The 18,496-nt window shown below is 42.1% G+C and overlaps 1 protein-coding gene across 1 annotated transcript in view; it reads right to left on the bottom strand.

Annotated features, from left to right (window-relative positions):
• Positions 1-6,865: 6,865 nt before the first annotated feature.
• FAF1 (Fas associated factor 1) overlaps positions 6,866-18,496 on the bottom strand; it is a 480,711-nt gene continuing 469,080 nt past the window's right edge. The window contains exon 19 of the mRNA XM_045064498.1: positions 6,866-7,489. Coding sequence (XP_044920433.1) covers positions 7,406-7,489 — 84 coding nt within the window. The 3' untranslated portion in view covers positions 6,866-7,405. The remainder of the gene's footprint in view (positions 7,490-18,496) is intronic.

Consider the following 18,496-nt stretch of genomic DNA (forward strand, 5'->3'; position numbering starts at 1 on the left):
GTTCCCATGGCTCCTGGAACTCCTCTAGCATTGACCACACTGTCCTGAAACTGGTGGCCCCATCCTAGACTGGAAATTCTGGGACAAGGGTAGAGACTGAGAATCCAGAGTTTAACAAAAAGCCTAAATGATGAATAGATGAGTCAAAACTGACATTATCTCCATAAGGCAAAGGGCACTTAAATAGAATTTCAACTAAATGCAGGTCTAATGGGTGTCTGGATGGCTCAATTGGTTGAGCATCGGCCTTTGGCTCAGGCCATGATCCCAGGGTCCTGGGATGGGTCCTGAGTCAGGCTCCCTGCTCAGGGAGGAATCTGCTACTCCCTCTCCCCTCTGCCCCTCCCCCCTACTCATGCTCTGCCTCTCTTGCACGCATGTGCACTCTCTCTAATAAATAAATAAAATCTTAAATAAAATAAATGCAGGTCTAATGAAAATGCATGATGGAAAAAAAAGATTTGCTTTGGAGATAGACAGGGTATATTATAGTTATGAGACTTTGGCAAATGATTTAACCCCTCTAAGCCTCAGTTTATCAATGTATGAAACAGGGATAGTATGTTCCATCTCATATGGTAGTTTTGTAGTTCATTCATTCATATAACATTTACTGTGTGTGCCCTGTGCCAGGCCCAGTGGGGGCAGACCTGTCATGGTCCACAGAGGGAGGCTTCTGAGCAAATAATCACAATAATAGGATAAGTGCTCTCCTAGCGGCAAACACAGGGATTAGAAGAGGCCCCTAACCTGGCCCTGGGGATTCCATGAGGCTTTCTGGAGGAGAGGTAGTGGAGTGGAGTGGTAATAACCTGAGCTCTGGAGCCAAAACACCTGCGTTTGAATCCTGGCTCCTTTGCTTACTAGCCGTGTGACCTTGGGCAAATTACCTCATCTCTTGTGCCCTCAGTTTGCTCACCAATAAAGTGGGGATATTGATAGCTCCTTCTTCACAGAGCTGTTGTGAGGAGTGAAGTACTTTGTGCCTGGCATTCAATAAACATGATACAGATGTTCACTATTTATCAAGCACCTATATACAGTGCCAGGCCTGCGTGGAAGGATGAAACAACAGATCAGATTGACACAGCTCTTACCCTTGTGGAGTTTATACCTTAGGCAAAATCTGAGCTGAGTCTCAAAGCACAAATTACCTCCTGTCTAAGGAGAGTTTGAGAAGAGCAGAGGGCAGAGGATGGAATTCAAGGCTGCTGACATTTCACAGGCAAGCAGAGCAGGAAAACGGCAGAGGAGACACAGGGGGAGCTTTCGGAGGAGTGGGAGAAAACTAGGGTTGTGCAATATCCTAAAAAGGTGTGGGGATTTTTATAATATTCTCTCCCCTTTGGCTTAGAAGTTACAGCTACAGCAGCTCAGGGCCGGGGCTAAGGGTGGGGCTCATTCATGAAGGCACACAGAAGAGTCATGAGCTTCGGGCTCAGACCCAGAGTGGAATCTCACTCAGCTCCTCTCTACTAGCTGTGTGTCCGTGGACAGTGGTGACATTGTTTCTCTGAGCCTCAGTTCCCTTGATTGTAAAATAAGGATATTAGGAGCAGCCACCTGGAGGAGTACTTCTGAGAATGGCCTGGGGGTGACACTGGGCAGCCCTCACCAGGCTACTCAACAGGAATTCCTTTACTCTTTGTCTCTTCTCAGCAGCTCCGGTTGGTTTTGTTCCAGCTCCAATTAACTAAGTGCTTCAGTAACCACTGGGTACATGACTGCTATGCCAAACCCTGAGCTGGCTCTGGAAATAAACAGGTGATTATGACCTGGTCTCTGTCCTCACAATGTTCCCAGATGAGCAAGCAAGGTGTTAGAGATTGAAGTGACCGATTACACACAGACATCATTTGTTTGTTGAAACTCAGTTAACTAAGTCACAATTTCCTGTGTGCTTACTGTGTGCTAGTCATTTTGCTAGGCCTTGAGGATAAGAAGTGACTTAGACCCTTTGGGGGGCTCACAGTCTGCGATGGGGGCAGGAAGAACAAACGAATTGAGTGTTACAATTCACGGTGACCGAGCACTACAAGTGCAGCCCAGGGCTGAAGATTTATAGCCTAACTTGGAGGGTGTAGCAATGGTCTGGGAAACCATTCTAGAGGAAATGAAGTCTAAACTGAAAGTGAAGGATAGAGAGGTGGTAGGAGTCTGGTGGTGACAGAGGGGATAGTGTCCAAGCCAGATGTGATACAAAGCTGATGCTTTCAGAAAACTGCAGGTGACTCAGGATGTGTGTTGAGGGCATAGCTGGAGGTAGATGGGAGTGGAGGTAGGGGCCAGATGACCAGGGTTTTAAATGCAAGGCAAGTTTGGATTTTATTTGGAGGGCAAAAGTGATAAGCCTCTGAGGATATGAAGGTGTGGGTGTGACATGGTGACAGGTGTTTTAGAAAACTCCTGGCAGCTTCGTGGAGAATGGTCTTTAAGAGAGGGACTGGAGAAAGGGAGGCCAATTAGGATGTGGTTTTATAATCCAGGTGAGTGACAACAAAGGTATGAGGGAATAAATGCCCACAGGATAATGGATGAAGGAACAAGGAATGAACTTTGTAGATGTCCAAGAGGGAGAAGTTACAGGATCCTTCTTAAAACAATCCAGGGGCTTAAAAGTAAAAGGCATTGCTTAAAACCTGGCCCCTGACACACTGGGGAAAGAGTCCTTTTGGAGAGCTGAATTCTCTATGGAAATGGGGCTTTACCCATTTAGTATCCAGCAACATTTTAAAAATATTACTGTGATTATTTGAAATGCTTTGGTAAAATGTCATGCTTTTCTCAAATGTGGTGCTACACTGATATAAACAGCAGGAGCCTTAGAGTCAGAGGTCTGGCCCCAAACTCTGTTTTGCTCTAAATTAACTGTGGAGCTTCGGCAAGGTTGCAAAGGCAACCTCTTTGAGCCTGTTGCTTCAAAATGGGGTCAAGATCACTCACTTGAAGGGTTATTGTGGGGTTACATGAGGTAATGTATGTAATGCTCTGAGCACAGTACTGGGGACATCCCAAGTGCCCAGCAAGTTAGTCACTTCCTCCCTCATTCCCATAATGCCCCAGGCTTAGCCTCTGGACACCCGTAACAGTGACACCATGTGCAGGGCTCTTTAACCTTCCCCGTAAGGCCCTAGAGCAGTACTCCTGGATTTCATGCGTCTGCTTTTCACATTTCCCGTGTCCTCCCCCATAAACTGCCACTTGTCACTATCATCACCCACTCTCCTTTCCTTTTATAATCCCATGTGTAGACCAGATAATAGCTAACTGCCTTACAACTAATTGTTGAATGCTCATTTAATCTTCACAACCTTAGCGACCAAGGACTGTAATTATCTCCATTTTATAGCCCAAAAGCGGGGACACAGGAAGGTGAAGTGACTTCCCAAGGGCACACTACTAGGAAGTTCAGGAGCGGCTTGGACCCAGGCAACATGGCTCCAGAGGCTATGCTCTTAGCTACACATTATGTCACTTCTCAAACCTGAGAACCACAGCTAATAGTGTGTAAACTAAGAGTTAACAGAATGAAGACCGGAGAGCAAGTCTCTTTTATTGGTATTTCCTTTCAGACCACACTTTCAAAATACAGCAGGGAGGAGCTGTAAGGCCAGAGGCGTTGTTAGGGGTCATCCAAAGCAGATTATTTGAGATGAGAAAGAAGCACTAAATGCAGCTGGAGGTCCAAGGTAAGAAAGCCCAACTGTTGTATCTCTCCTTACCGCCCCTTGGGGGGTTGCAGCTTTCTTTTAGATAAAAATGTGGCTTGATGAAAAGAATGGACAGGTTCAACTTCCCAAATAGTTTGATGGTGTTTGCATGATGTAAATGGTGGTTCCAAATTTTCTGGCATCAATACTGCCCACTGAGAATCTGATAAATACAGATTTCCCCTTCCAAGAGATTACATTTAAATTTTTATACACAACTGTGGGGGATGCCAAGATCTATTCTTGGACATGAAATTTAGAGATTTTTTTTTCTATAGAAGGGCTGAGAATCTAGGGCTCGAGTCCAGACTCTTGTACTGACATTCTGTGTGACTTTAGGCAAGCACTGGCCTTTGAGCCCCATGTGCAAAAATGGAATGATCATCTCTGCCCTGCTTCCCTCACTGCGGTGGGCTGTGGTGATGAATGTAGAAGGTATGGGAAACTGCAAAACGCTTCCTGAATGTTATCAGGACACTGAAGCTCAGAGACGTTACTCACTTAAAGTCACACAGCTGTCAAGTGGCAGAATCAAAGTTCAAACTGGAAGACACTAAAGTCTCTAGTGTGTGTGTATGAGAGAGAGAGAGAGAGAAAAGAAAGAAAAGCTAGAGAGAGAGAAAAAAAGAGGAAGGGGAGGGAAATGAGAAAGAAAGGAGAGAGAGAGAGAGAGACATCAATCTCCTTCCAAGAATTTTTTTTTTTTTAAGATCAAATGAGATAATGCAGGTGAAAGGGTCACATAGATTGTGAAGTGTGATGTTTTTGTGATTACTCCTGAACTGAATTTAGGATTGACCAGTGTACTCAGGTCAGTATGTGTAGCTTTGGGAGAAGCAATTTTAATGCAATTGCAAACTTACTTTATATTTCTAATGTCACCACATACAACCTAAATCCCATTGTTCTACATTAAAAAAAAAAAAAAAGATTCCATAAAAGATGCCCTCATTCCATTCAGACTTTGCATGCTTACAATTCAGAGATGAACACCTGTGTGTCCCATAAAACTAGTAGTGACAAAGCATGGCAACATTGCAAATCAGAAACCTCCCCAAACCAGACCTTCTTAGGGTCTGTGGGAAACTGTCAGTACTTCCTTAAACCTTCAAACTAATGCTCCAAACATACAACGGATAATCCAAGAAACACAGAGGAATGAACTGGAATGGAAGTGAGGATGACAAGGAGTCCTGGGACTTCACTGTGAACAGCTGGGCATAAGAACACTGAGCCCACGTTCTGATTGACTCAGAACTGCATCTGGCAGCTGGGATGTAAAGACCAAGAAAGTTTAAGGGCAGGAGGAAGAACTGCCAAAGAACAGTGCTATTTCTGCGATAGCAGAAGTTACTCAATAACTTCTCCTCTTGTGATATTAAGTTACTTGACGTTTTTCTTGGAACCTAACTTTATGCAAAGTCACTTTAAGGTGCTTGTAAGAAAAAGCCCAAAACTGTTTTGGCCCCTGGTTCTAGAACTCAGTAGACCAGAATGACACCAGTAAACAATGACAATTAGCTGAGGCCTTTCCTGGCAATGGGGACCTATAGGATAGGATTTCATGAGACTGAACTAGGAGAATCTCTAAAGAGAGGGTTGGAAAAGGGTGTGTAAACTTCATACACATTCAAGAAGCATTTAATAACTTTTATGAAATCAGTTTCAGAGTAAAGTTTATATCACTGGGATACAGAAGTGAGGCTGACAGGGCAGAACAATATGATGAAGTCAAACCCAAATGAAATGGAACAGGTTAACCATGAAAGTAAATTCAGAATCTCCTCTCCAACTCCTACCAACACTCTTGCTGCTGTTCCTGAGTATGGCCTGGGTTTAGAGTTCTAGCTTCTGCATGGAAGCTAAGGTCTACCTGGAAAAAGAAGAGTTGGTGCCCCAGTGCATCTGTAGCATTGGAAATGACTGTCTTCGGTGCCACCAGGTTGGAAAGGTAGGTGTAGACCCCCCACACCCCCCCCCAAAAAAAAGAGAAGGTAGGAGTGGAGCTGGAGAGGAAGTGCACAGGTTGAACTCTCTCATATTTGGTCTCTTTTCCTTTCAGCCTCCCTGGGAGACTTTGGAGCTGGAGGAGGCCCGACCCTAAGCAGATGTAGCACTATCTTTTAGGAACACATCTCTTATGAGAGAGTGTTCAGGGAGGTCCCTGGTTGGAGCACCAGAGAAAAGACACAAGAGGAATTTTCCTGGCAAATATGCACTTCCAGGCAGAGGGAAAATGACCAGCCACATCTTAGGCTTCAGTTAGCGTCTTCTGAGAACCCCTTGAACCGGGCTGGGGGAAAAACCCAGCACTTAGACTGTACTTTGGACAAATACAAAATGCCAAAATCAGAATCCCAAACCTTGGGAGAGAGACGACAGTAAACATAAAAACAGATATGAAGAAACATTCCAAGACTAAAAAGAAATCATTGGCTGTGAAGGCATAACAGTATTTCCATGAACTAAACTTCAAACTCTGGAGCCACAGATTAACAAAAATCCACATTTACTAAATCATTCCCAAATTATTACATGTATCTTCAGGAAATACATGTCTTCTGAGCTGAGCCCCCCAAGTCTGTTCTCTTGAATATAAGAGGACAGAATTTTCAGCCATAGGGTGAGATCTCTTTCATTTGAAATGGGAATCTAGAATCTAATACTGAAATGTTAAAAGAATGAAACAGTGGATAAGGTTTTACAGCAGGGCTCAGAGCCCATGGGCTGGCTGATCAGATTTTGGTGACAGACCAGGTACTTAAAATACCAAGTAACAAGGTCCCAACACAAGATGGAGCAGAGGGAGAGAAAAGCAGGAGAGAATTATGTTCGGTGTATGCTGGTGGACCAGCAATCTGGGAGCTGGTATCCATGAGGTTCTAACTACCCAAATGCAAACCTAACAGCAGCTTCTTGCAGCTGGACTAGATACCAAAGTCCTGGTACTGGTCCTTTTCACACTATCTCAGCATTCATATAATGTGCTTCAACAGTTTTCCATGCTTCACTGGAACAGCAGATAACTCCTACGTGGAACCTGGAGACCCAAGGCAGCTGCAATAAATAAATATCTTGCATATATGTCAAATGCATTCCTCAAACACAACCTTAAATTTCAGTAAAGAAGTCAGAAAGTACCAACAAAAATGATATGCTTTTTTTCCTACAACAATGTTTAATCTCCATGCTGAGAAGTCCCATTTGACTTTTTTCCCCATGCCTTTTAAAATTAGGTGACAAAGTAGAAATCCAGTCGTGAAAATAAAAAGGCAGAGGTGCATGAGCCCTGGCTCAATGAGACATATCAAATACATAGCATCCTGGTGTCACAGGGCAGACAGAACTGTCCTAGACATTGTGGGGAAACGAAGGGCACTGGAGAGGTAAAAATTCTACTTCGTGGACACTCACACTTGAACAGTGCATTAGTCATTGAACAAGGGTGAGGTGGACGGGGTATAGGAGAGCTGCAGAGTTGTAATTCTCTATGAGGGTTGGGAACATACACTCGTGGATGGGAAATTTTAAGTAGCTATGTTTATTATTACTTTTTTTCCAGCAATCTTGCAAGAGGCAGAAGTGTGACATTGAGTTGAGTGAGACGAGCGTGTAGGTGGGTTGGCAAGGAGCCCTTCTCTTGACGCCGGCCTCTGACTTGTCAAGGAATGGCTGGTTCCACTGCTGGGCCACGTTTACTCTTTCGCTTCAAGGAAAAGGGTTTCTTGAGGGAACAGCTTTACCTCCAATAATGATTTATTTGGGTCGAGCTGGGTTACCTAAAAAGAAAGAAAACATATTTAAAAGATTGGAAGAAGCGCTCTCTTTTCCACATGGCTTTCAGGTCCTACCTGTGCATACTGATTCTCAGCCTGCTATGCAGTGGCCTGAGCATTTCCAAATTTATTATTTGATGCTCACAATAAACCTGTGACACAGGTGGTGCTACTTCCATCTTAGAACTGAGGAAACCAGAGCTTAGGGAGGTCACGTCTCATAGCTTAGTGGAAGAACTAGCATGTGACCACAGGCAGGCGCAGCTTCAGGAGACTGGACCTCTTCCTGGAAGGTGGGAGGTCTGTGCCTCCTGCACAGCACAGCTTGGCCCACAGAACTGGTACACTTTAGGAAAGGGTACTGGCTAAACAACTGATTAGCATTCTTGGGGATCTCCGCTTGGTTAACTCCTGACAGCATGGAGGGACTTTTCTGCTTGGTCAGAAAAGAGCTAAGTCTTTGGGGCTGATCTGGCTAAGCTTTCCTGTAGTAAACTGGACAATGTGTACTCTACCATGCTCAAAGATGGATACCCTCCACTGAGGAGAGTCTCCCTGGGAAGGTGTATCACAGTCTCCTTGTTGGTTGGGTAGGGGGATATTTAGTTTGAAAAAATGAGTCAATGCCATAAGAAGACTTTAAATTTTGGAAATTAAAAAATCATTATTTAATCATATGAACTCTTTGTAGAGAGTAAAGCTAGGCAAAATCTTGACTCAGTTGGGAAATGCTAGTCACGTAGGAATCCTGAAGTAGCTTTATGACCTCCTAGGCCAGGGGCAGGGATGGAGGATTTATGAATCTGAGAGTGAGAGAGAGAGAGAGAAAGAAACAGAGTCTTCATATTTATCAGAAGGGAGTATGAATTTTAAAAAGTTGAGATATACTAGTTTAGTGGAAGTGACAGTGGGCTTTGGAACCGGAAAGATTCCTGTTTAAATCACAGCTGTGTTGGCTATTAGCTTTGTGGCTTTGGAGTTAATATCAACCATGCAGGACCGATGTGAAGATTAAATGAGAAAAAAATACATAGTGTTCAGCACAGAGCACATGTTTAATGATGGCTACCGTGTATGTGAATAACTAAGGATGGACAGACATACAGATAAAGGGACAGGTCTGATTGTATGTGATGGGAGGCTGGGAAGTCCGCTATGTGAGATATAGAGGCCCTGGGCCTGTGGTCCTCAGAGAATACAGCATCTGAGGCTGGAGATCTTGTCCTCTGCTCATCCCAAACCACACCTAATGAGATGGCTCCACTGTCTTCTCCTAGTCAAGGGGGATGAGGGTCGTGGGAGGCCTAGTGTCAACCAGGCTGGAGAGCTGAAGGAGGAACACTATCTTTGACTGTATCCAGATGGAAACCTGGTATGCCCAGGAGGGTCATTAAGGAGACACATCAACCTCAAGAATCCTCTCTGCCTATAAGGAACTCAGAGCTAAGCAGCTCTACTGGTATCTCTTGGGTTCTGGGCAGATGGGCAGGCAAGGCAGTGGGGAAGGCCCAGCCTGCTGTCTGTCTTCCAATGCACCGGAGGGGCAAGCTGCTGGCAAATGTTTACCCACTTCCCCAATTAACATACAATATTACGCTGTCTCTAGTCAACTGAGCCTCTGCTTCATACTCGTTGGTATTTTCTGCCCAGCTGCTTCCGCTATTGTTCTTAATTAACATGCCAGAGCTCTTCCGGCATCTTGTACTTTGTTATTTGTGGTTTGTAAATATGATGTTTGTAGAGAGAAACCATCATCACTGTAGTGCCAGAGCCTATGCATACCAGCAGAAATGCTACAGAGAAAAACAGGCTGGGAGGCTGGAGCCTCAGGCCTAAACCGAACCCTGCCTAAGCTGTCAACACACCAGGTTGGAGGTTCAGAAAACTGTGTCCCAGGCAAGTTAAGTGATTTTTCTCTGTCGCTTTGGGTGAGATAGCTGGGACCTGAAAAGGAGGACACTGAAGTTTCTTGAACACCTATTACATGCCAGGGACTTCATGTTATTTCATTTAATTCCTGTAACAACCATGCAAGGTAGAGATGGCAAAATTGAGGCTCAAAGTGGCTGCCATTTGTTTTAAGGCCATGTGGTTAGTAAGGGGGATAGCTATACAGTATAATGTTTAAAAAGACTGAAGCAAATTTAAATTCAAATCCCTGTTTCACTTTAGTACCTATAGACCTTGAAGTTCCACAACCAGAGAGCATAAGTTTTTTCATCTCTATGATAAGAATAAATCAGTTTAACTTTCATAGGTTGGTGTAACAGTTAAATGGAGTGTTGATAAAGCTTTGGGTACAGTGTCCAAGCCAGAACATGCTCAGTCAGTGGTAGCTATTACTGACTAGAATATTGCCTTGGAGAGGGGTCCTGGGCTCACTTCCCGAAGCCTCCTGGAGCAAAGGGCTGCAGCAGGCTGCCTTTCTTATTTCTGCCCTGCTGCCCTGCTAGGGTAATGCTGTAACTAGAGATGCCCTTGGGTTTCCATGAAGCTGTGCTCAACTACTTCAGCAGCAAACATGGCTGTTTGGGGCCTGTTCCTTCAGGTACCTCAGATCAGAAGCAATTCTTTGGAGGTCGTTTTAGACAGAAATTTCAAATTGAACAAGAACAATCTCTGCTTCCATTCTTTTTTGCCTGGCATGGACAAAAAGGCTGTAGGGGAACCTAGGGGGATGAAGTTCTCCCCTGCAAGAAAGGTGGCCATGCTGTGGAACCATCCTGCAGTGCTCTGGGTCCCATTCAAGGGGGAACTGAGAAGTGGTAGTGGTGGCTGCCACTACAGGGAAAGGGGTATCTGAAGGGCTGCCAAGCAGATCAGACGTGTTACGTGCAGTACCAGCTGGCAGGGCTGGGACTAGGGAGGTAAAATCACAGGGACACAGAATTCAGCTTACCAGAAAGAACTCAAAGCTGCTGGTATGCCGCTGTGCTACTTTCTTCTTCCTCCTTCTGTTCTGTTTCCTTCTTGTTCTTCCTAACCATTATCATAGCAGCAACTATCATTTACTGAGTACCTACCGTGTAGCTAGAACCATGCTAAGTACTTTATATATAGTAGTCTAGTCCTCAAAAAAGCCAAATGAAGTAGGTATGATTACTGCCATTTTACAGTTGAAGATAGATACTATGGGTTATCATATCAAGGTGCAGACAGAATAAGATCTCACACTCAAGTCTGACTCCAGAGCTCAAGCTAAACAGAATTGCTTCTGGCTAATATGTCAGTGGGCTGCCTTGTGGCAATGGAGAAGGAGGGATGGGTGGGGACAGTGAGTACATTCTCTCTTGTCCCTAGAAGCATTCAAATAAGGGCATATTTGATAAGATCATGATGATAACAGTAATGGCTAACATACATTTGGCATTTATTTTGTACTGGGCATATGCCAAGCACTTTATATTTATAAAATAATTTAATCTGCATAATAACCTTCTGAGGTAGATACCGTTATTATTCCCATTTTACAGATGAGAAAACTGATCCATGGAACACATTAAGTAACTTGCCCAAGGTCTCAAAGCTATTCAGGACAGAGCGAAGGTGTGAATCTAGTTTTGGAATCTATATGTTGAACTGCTAGAATATTCAGCCAGGGGCGTGGCTAAGAATAGATCCACTCAGAGAAAAAAGTTGGGAGAGATGACCCTGAGGTTGTTTCTAACCAAGATTCTAAGATATAAGATCTTCATTTTAAGAATGGCAAAAGATCAAGGGTCAGGAAAAAAAAATCCTGAAATGTTTATAAAATACGAATACAAAAACCCAATCTCAGCTTGTGTTCTGCCATTTACCTGGGACTTTACTGAATTATTGACTCTCTAAATCAACAGAGAAACCCACCCTTTGGGACTCCTTGGGAGAGGAGGAGCATTCTCAGATAAGAGACTCTGTCTATGTTAGAAAAGGAAGGTCAATCACCTTGACATTTTATTCATTATACTTAGGGAACCTGAATGATGTATTTTTTTTTTATTAAATTAATACCTTAGCAGTTTGGTTTTGTGAAACTTGTTTATGTTATCAAAAATGGGGCAAATAGAGCTATTCTTTCCGAAATCAATTTTCTCAGCAGTTTGAACTTTCATATACATCTTATTTCTATTACTTCTTTGGGCTTCAATCCCTTTTTTAAAAAAAAATCTAACATTGCTGCTGAGAAAAATGTGAATCAGTGTGACAGAATCTCATCCTAGGCCATACCAAATAGAGTACTAGAATGTTAGGGTGAGAAGGTTCCTAAATGCCAAAAGTTCAAAGCCTTCATTTCATAGGCTGCTCTCCTGAGGCTCACAGACATCAAATGACTTGGCCCAGGTAATACAGTTAAGAGGCAGATGTAGTACTCTACCTCAGAGTTTTTAGCTTCCATTTTGGGGTTCTTTCTAGCCACACCATTCTGCCTCTCACTTGATTAAAAGAAGCCTGAGCATAAATATACTACTGCTACTAGACTGGGGGCTATCTGAGAGCAGGAGCTGAGTGATACTAAAAACAACAGTAGCAGCAATATATGCATAGTACTTATAGTTTACAACATATTTATATACAGTCTAATAGCATAGATATTATTATCAGTCCCTGTTATTTTACTTAATTTTGCTGAAATAATGCTTTTATTTTAAAATTGAATAAAGGTTAAGTATGGATCTAATATTTTCACCTTCAGAAAAAAAATGCTAGGTTCAACAAATGGTGCTGGAACAATTAAACAAAGAATGCAAAAAAAAAAAAAATCTAGATGTAGACCTTACACCCTCTCCAAAAATTAACTCAAAATGGATTACAGACTTAAAGGTAAAACACAAAACTGTAATATTCCTAGAAGATAACATAGGACAAAACCTATATGACCTTGGGAATGGCTTTGATTTTTTCGATATAACACCAGCACAATCCACAAAAGAAATAATTGATAAAGCTGGACTTCATTAAAATTAAAAACTTCTGCAAAACACACTGTCAAAAGAATGAGAAGTCAAGCCATAGACAGGGGAAAAATATTTGCAAAAGACATATATGATAAAGAATGATTATCCAAAATATACAAAGAATTCTAAAACTCAACAATAAAAAAATGAACAATCCAATTAAAAAATGGGCTAAAGACCTTAAAGATACCTCATCAAAAAAGTGCTACTACAAATGGCAAATAAATATAAGAAAAGATGCTCCACCACATCATATACTATTAGGGAAATGCAAATTAAATAACAATGAGATACCACTATATGACTATTAGAATGGCCAACATCTAGAACACCGAAAACACCAAATGCTGGTTGAGGACGTAGAGAAACAGGAACTCTCATTAATTGCTGGTGGGAAGGCAAAATGGCACAGTACTTTGGAAGGTAGTTAGTTAGGTGGTTTCTTACAAAACTAACCCTATTCTTACCATATAACCCACCAATTATACTCCTTGGTATTAACCCAAAGGAGCTGAAAACTTATGTTCACACAAAAATCTGCACACAGGTGTTTATAGCATCTTTTTTCATAATTGCCCAAAACTTGGAAGCATCCAAGATGCCTTTCAATAGGTAAACAGATAAATAAATTGTGGTGCATCCACACAGTGGAATATTATCCAACACCAAAAAATGAGCTATTAAGCCATAAAAAGACATGGAGGAATCTTAATGCTAAATAAAAGAAGTCAATCTGAAAAGGCTACAAATTGTATGATTCCAGCTATATGACATTCTGGGAAAGGTGAAACTATGGAGATAGTAAAAAGATCACTAGTCCAGGGGTTGGAATGGGGAGAGGGATGAGTAGGCAGAACACAAGAGGATTTTTAGGGCAGTAAAAATACTTTGTGTGGGGGCACCTGGGTGGCTCAGTGGGTTAAGCCTCTGCCTTCGGCTCAGGTCATGATCCCAGGGTCCTGGGATCGAGCCTTGCATCAGGCTCTCTGCTCAGTGGGGAGCCTGCTTCCCTTCCTCTCTCTCTGACTGCCTCTCTGCCTACTTGTGATCTCTGTCAAATAAATAAATAAAATCTTAAAAAAAATACTTTGTGTGATACTATAATGATGGTTATATGTCATTATACATTTGTCCAAACCAGTAGAATGTAAACTACAAACTCTGAGTGATAATGATGTGTCAATGTAGGTTCATCAGTTGTAACATATGTACCACTCCAGTGAGGGATGTTGTCAATAGGGAATGTTGATAATGGGGGAGGCTATATGTAAGGGAGTATATGGGAACTCTCTGTACTTCCTGCTCAATTCTGCTGTGAGCCTAAAACTGCTCCAAAAATATGAAGTCTTTAAAAAACATGCTCGGCTGCATTTTTCTGAACATTCCCAAGGCATTTTTAACAGCTTATGAGGGAAATGCCCTGCAGTAGTATTTGGAAATCATACTTTGGGAATTAGCCACACTCAGTAGATTAGGAAAAGAGATCTATAGATTGTGTTTACCTGTGATAGCATCAACAGTAGAGGTAGAGCCAGAACCCAAGCCTTCTGATTAGTTCCCTAACACTTTCCATTATAACTCCCCACCTCCTTCAGTGGCCTAATTGTGTTCTTTCTCACTCCATGAATTACATCCTTAAGGTTCAGTGTGTGGAACTGGGAAGCAATAGACCACCAGTGGTTTCTCAAATGTATTTTTGCTTTTAGAGTACAATTTGCATTTCAGAAAATTCCAGCATCTCCAAGGGGAGAAAAAGCTCTGTTCTCATATTTTCTTTATAATTTGGCTGCTCCCCTCTGGGCTATGAGCAGCACCACTTTCTAGACTGTGCTGTGTGCTGGCAACACTGTGAGTGGATGGAGCCTTGCATAGCCTTACCCCCAGGAGCAGCCTTTGGCTACACTGGTGGAAAATTTACAATCCTTTTGTAGCTCACACAGAGAGCAAACACTAGAATCTTACCCATACACCGTCTTCCTCCTTTTCCCTCCCACAGATATGAAGGACAAGTAGATCCCATAACCTACAACAGACAGACCACGAGCCTTTGTAAGCACTCCCTCACCTTTCAGCTCTCAGCAAACTCTCCCTCCTCCATACTCCTTTGTACTGATGGCTAAGGCTGTATATTATCTAATGCTGTCAAGATGTAAAGGCCCAGAATGTATAGGTTCTAGTTTTGGCTCCAGTGGTGCAACTTTGGATGAATCACTTCTTTTCTCTATGCTTTAATTTTTGCATTTTTAAAACTGTGGGGGTTAATGATTCAATCAGGTCAACTGGACTGCTGTTGGGCGTTGGAAATAGAAACTCTTAGGTTCAAATTCGAGCTCTTGGCCATGTCAGTTAGATGCTTGGAACTCCAGCTTCCTTCTCTGCTGGATGAAAGGGTTGTTGTAGGGATTAGAACAGCCAACACGGAGCCCACACATGGTAACTATTATGATTCAATGTCTTATTTATGTGTCAGTAGATGTTATTTGTGTGGTGTGAGCTCCCCAGTGACCTAGGGAGAGAGACTTGGGTTGGATTCCATTGCTAAAACCTCCTAACTCTCTGATGGCTGTGGATAAGTTACTTAATTTCTGGTTCATTGTCTATTTATAATATTGAGACATTTTTGCTAACCAGAGTTGTTGTGAAGATTTAATAAGATGAAGCTTATAACCATGAAGCATTTCATACTCATGCTTCCACATGGAGGGACTCTGGGATGCTCTCCCCATCTCTCACACACAGTGAGATGAAGACCTATCTGTTTGGTGAATGTGGGTGAAGCATCTCAGCCCCTTCCTTTCCCTTTTCTGGAGTCAAACCTGCTTCTCCAGGACTTCGTGGCCAAGTCTGTCGAATTAGGGGCAAAGAATATATCAGTAAGCCCCCTAGCTGCAGATTCCAAACCACAATCTCTGATCAACTTTCTCAGTAACAAATGTGATATTTGTACTCCCCCTGAGTCCTTTGTCTGTCTTTCAGTTGGTCTTATGTCTTTCAATTAGTCTTGAACAAGTTAAGTGAAGGGGTATTATTTAAATGACACTTAAAACCCTAAATACCCCCACAGCACTAAACAAGTGCTTAACAATTATAATTTCATATAACTTGATGTAAGAGCCACAACTCTTTTTTCTCAAAGTCTATTCAGCCTTGATTAGAAGATGAGAATCACCTAGTCAGGGCATTATTCAATTCTAAATACATTTCCCACCCATAAAGCCACAACAAAGCTTGTTCTTAAAGACATGCTTCTTTAAACAAGTTATCTGAACATGAAATGAATGTGCTCACAAACTTCCTTCTGAAGAATGTGTACATAACAATGTATTGTTCTACAGCCCTCACACCACCTTCACATATTTTATCTAAACCCCAGAGCTATTCTAAGAGATTGGACTAATTTATTCTCATTTTAACAGATGACAACACCAAAGCTCAAACAAGGACATTACTTATCGTCATACAACTAGAAATTGGTGGAGCTCACATTTGAACCCACATCTTCTCACTTCAAATCCTGAGCTCTTTCTATCCTAGGAGGCAGCACAAAAGCTGCTTATGTAAGTTCCCAAATTACATTAAAGCTGAATATATATATAAGTTCCCAAATTACATTAAAGCTGAATATATATATATACACATATATATATGTATATATATATATGTCTTCTTTTGCTTTTGTTCACAATTAGCATTTGCTTTGAGCATGGGAGAATTAATTTTTTAAAAATGATTATTTATTTTGGGGAGAGAGAGAATGAGAGCAGGAGGTGAGGAACAGAGGGAAAGAGAGAGAAAATCTCAAGCAGACTCCCGTTGAGTCTGCTGAGTGGGGAGCCCACGGCCCTGAGATCATGACCTAGCTGAAATCAAGAGGAGGATGCTTAACTAACTGCACCACCCAGGCTCCCACAACTAATATTTTTGGTATGCTAGGAGTAATCTATTCTGTTAATCACTGAATTAAAAAGTCCATATTAAAAACCAAGTTTAAAAAATAATAATTAATGTCATCACTACCAAAAAGTTACCATTTATTTGGCATTTTATAAGTGCCACATGCTTTACTAGTTGTTCTACATGTTATCTAATTAAATTGTCATAACAATCTTATAAGATAAGTATTCCTATTATTCCCATTTTATAGATGAATTCTCTAAGGTCAAAAGTGGTTAAGGGGGGCGCCTGGGTGGCTCAATGGTTGGCCCTCTGCCTTCGGCTCAGGTCATGATCTCAGGGTCCTGGGATCAAGCCCCATGTCGGGCTCTCTGCTTGGTGGGAGCCTGCTTCCGCCTCTCTCTCTGCCTGCCTCTCTGCCTACTTGTAATCCCTCTCTCTCTCTGTCAAGTAAATAAATTAAAAAAAAAAAAAAAGTGGTTAAGGGATTTGCCCAGGATCACACAGAAAAGATAAGGCTAGAATTTACACCCAGGTTTATGAACTTCCAGACTATATCTGATGCATCCCTCTTCACTGCTCTTAACCTCTGATCCTACTTCTAAACAGAGAACAGCTAATGTTCCCTTGAGCATAAAAAAAATGCATCATAAAGAATCATAAACAAGTTCCTATTGTGGTATGGACTTTGTTGTTCCCCAGAGGAACACAGGCTATATTTTGTTACTGTCAACTTGGTCCTAATAGCTAATTGTCCATAGTCTTTAAATACCTCCTGATGAGGTGGGAATCCCTGAAGAGGCCAATTATACCCACAAAGTATCAGAGGGAGAACTTAAGAACTGATCTGCTGGTCATATGCTGGTCAGGGTGTGAAAAGGCATTGGTAACTATAAAGTCCTTTGCAAACGTAAGGGATTCTTCCTCCTCCTCCTCCTGAAGCACAGCAGTGCCGGTTTTAGCTCCTAGCAGCTTCTCCTCTACATTTGCTATAGGTGGTAATGCAACTGCAAAAGGAACTGTCAATCTGGAAGGGTCCCACTATGTGACTACTCTATAGCTTATTTCCATCCCAGCTTCCTGTATAGTTTCTGGACCAGTATGTCTCCTTGGATCACAGGAAAGAAGGAAGCAGCATTGGGGGCAAGAGTGTCTAGAAAACAGTGACAGATGCTCCTCTTTTCATAACTGTGGTAGACTAACTGGTATGCTACAGGGTGAGGCTGGGTGGCCTCCTGCAGTTGCGAAGAATAGGGTCCTACTTTTTTTTTTTTAAGATGAGAAGGGAGAAGGAAAGAAAAGATAAAGGAACAAAGGGAGAGATGACTAAAGTGACAAAGCGATAAAAAATTATATCTTGTAGGTTGCCCTATCTGTTCTTTGTTTTCTCACATTATAGTAATGGTGACAGTTCACCATTTTCTGGGAGCTTACTAGGCGCTAATTCTTCTAAGTGGTTCACAAGCACTACACAACACTGTGAGGGAGGTGCTATTACCTCCACTTTCAAAATGAGAAATAGAAGCTCAGAGAGATTATATAATCTGCCTAAGACTGCACAGGCAGGAAGTCTGTGTTCATAATCACCACACCAGATAATATTAGTATTGTAGTCATACACTGGACTATTCTAAGTTTCTCACTTAGAAGGACCATCCTCTTCATGTAATTGAAGCATATTATCTCCCCCAAACAGTGTATTACTATGGCAGGCATTTGGACAAATTTCTAGCTCCTCGATTATCACAAACCCCGTGATTGTTAGAACTGAGGGGATTTTTATTATTTATTTATTTTTTTAAATTTTTGTTTATTTGGGAGAGAGAGAGCAAGCACATGGAGGGAGGGGGGAGGGAGAAGCAGACTCCCCCCACTAAGTGGGGAGCCCAACACAGGGCTCAATCTCAGGACCCTGAGATCATGACCTGAGTCAAAGGCAGATGCTTAACCGAATGAGCCACCCAAGTATCCCTGGGGGTGATTTTCAAAGGTTATCTCTGTAACAGATAAGACAGAAAAATTCAGTGAGGGAAAAGAACTTACCATAGATTACTTAGCACTCATGGCAGATATAGGACCAATTCTAGATTCTTTATTCCCAGCCTATGCCTTTAGATAGTCTTTTTAATGAGGATACCAACTCTAAGTATTACTACTGTCAAAATGGCCTCAAACATGGCAT

Source organism: Mustela putorius, unplaced genomic scaffold, assembly GCF_011764305.1.
Source record: "Mustela putorius furo isolate JIRA1106 unplaced genomic scaffold, ASM1176430v1.1 tig00003853_pilon_pilon_pilon, whole genome shotgun sequence".
Lineage (NCBI taxonomy): Eukaryota > Metazoa > Chordata > Mammalia > Carnivora > Mustelidae > Mustela > Mustela putorius.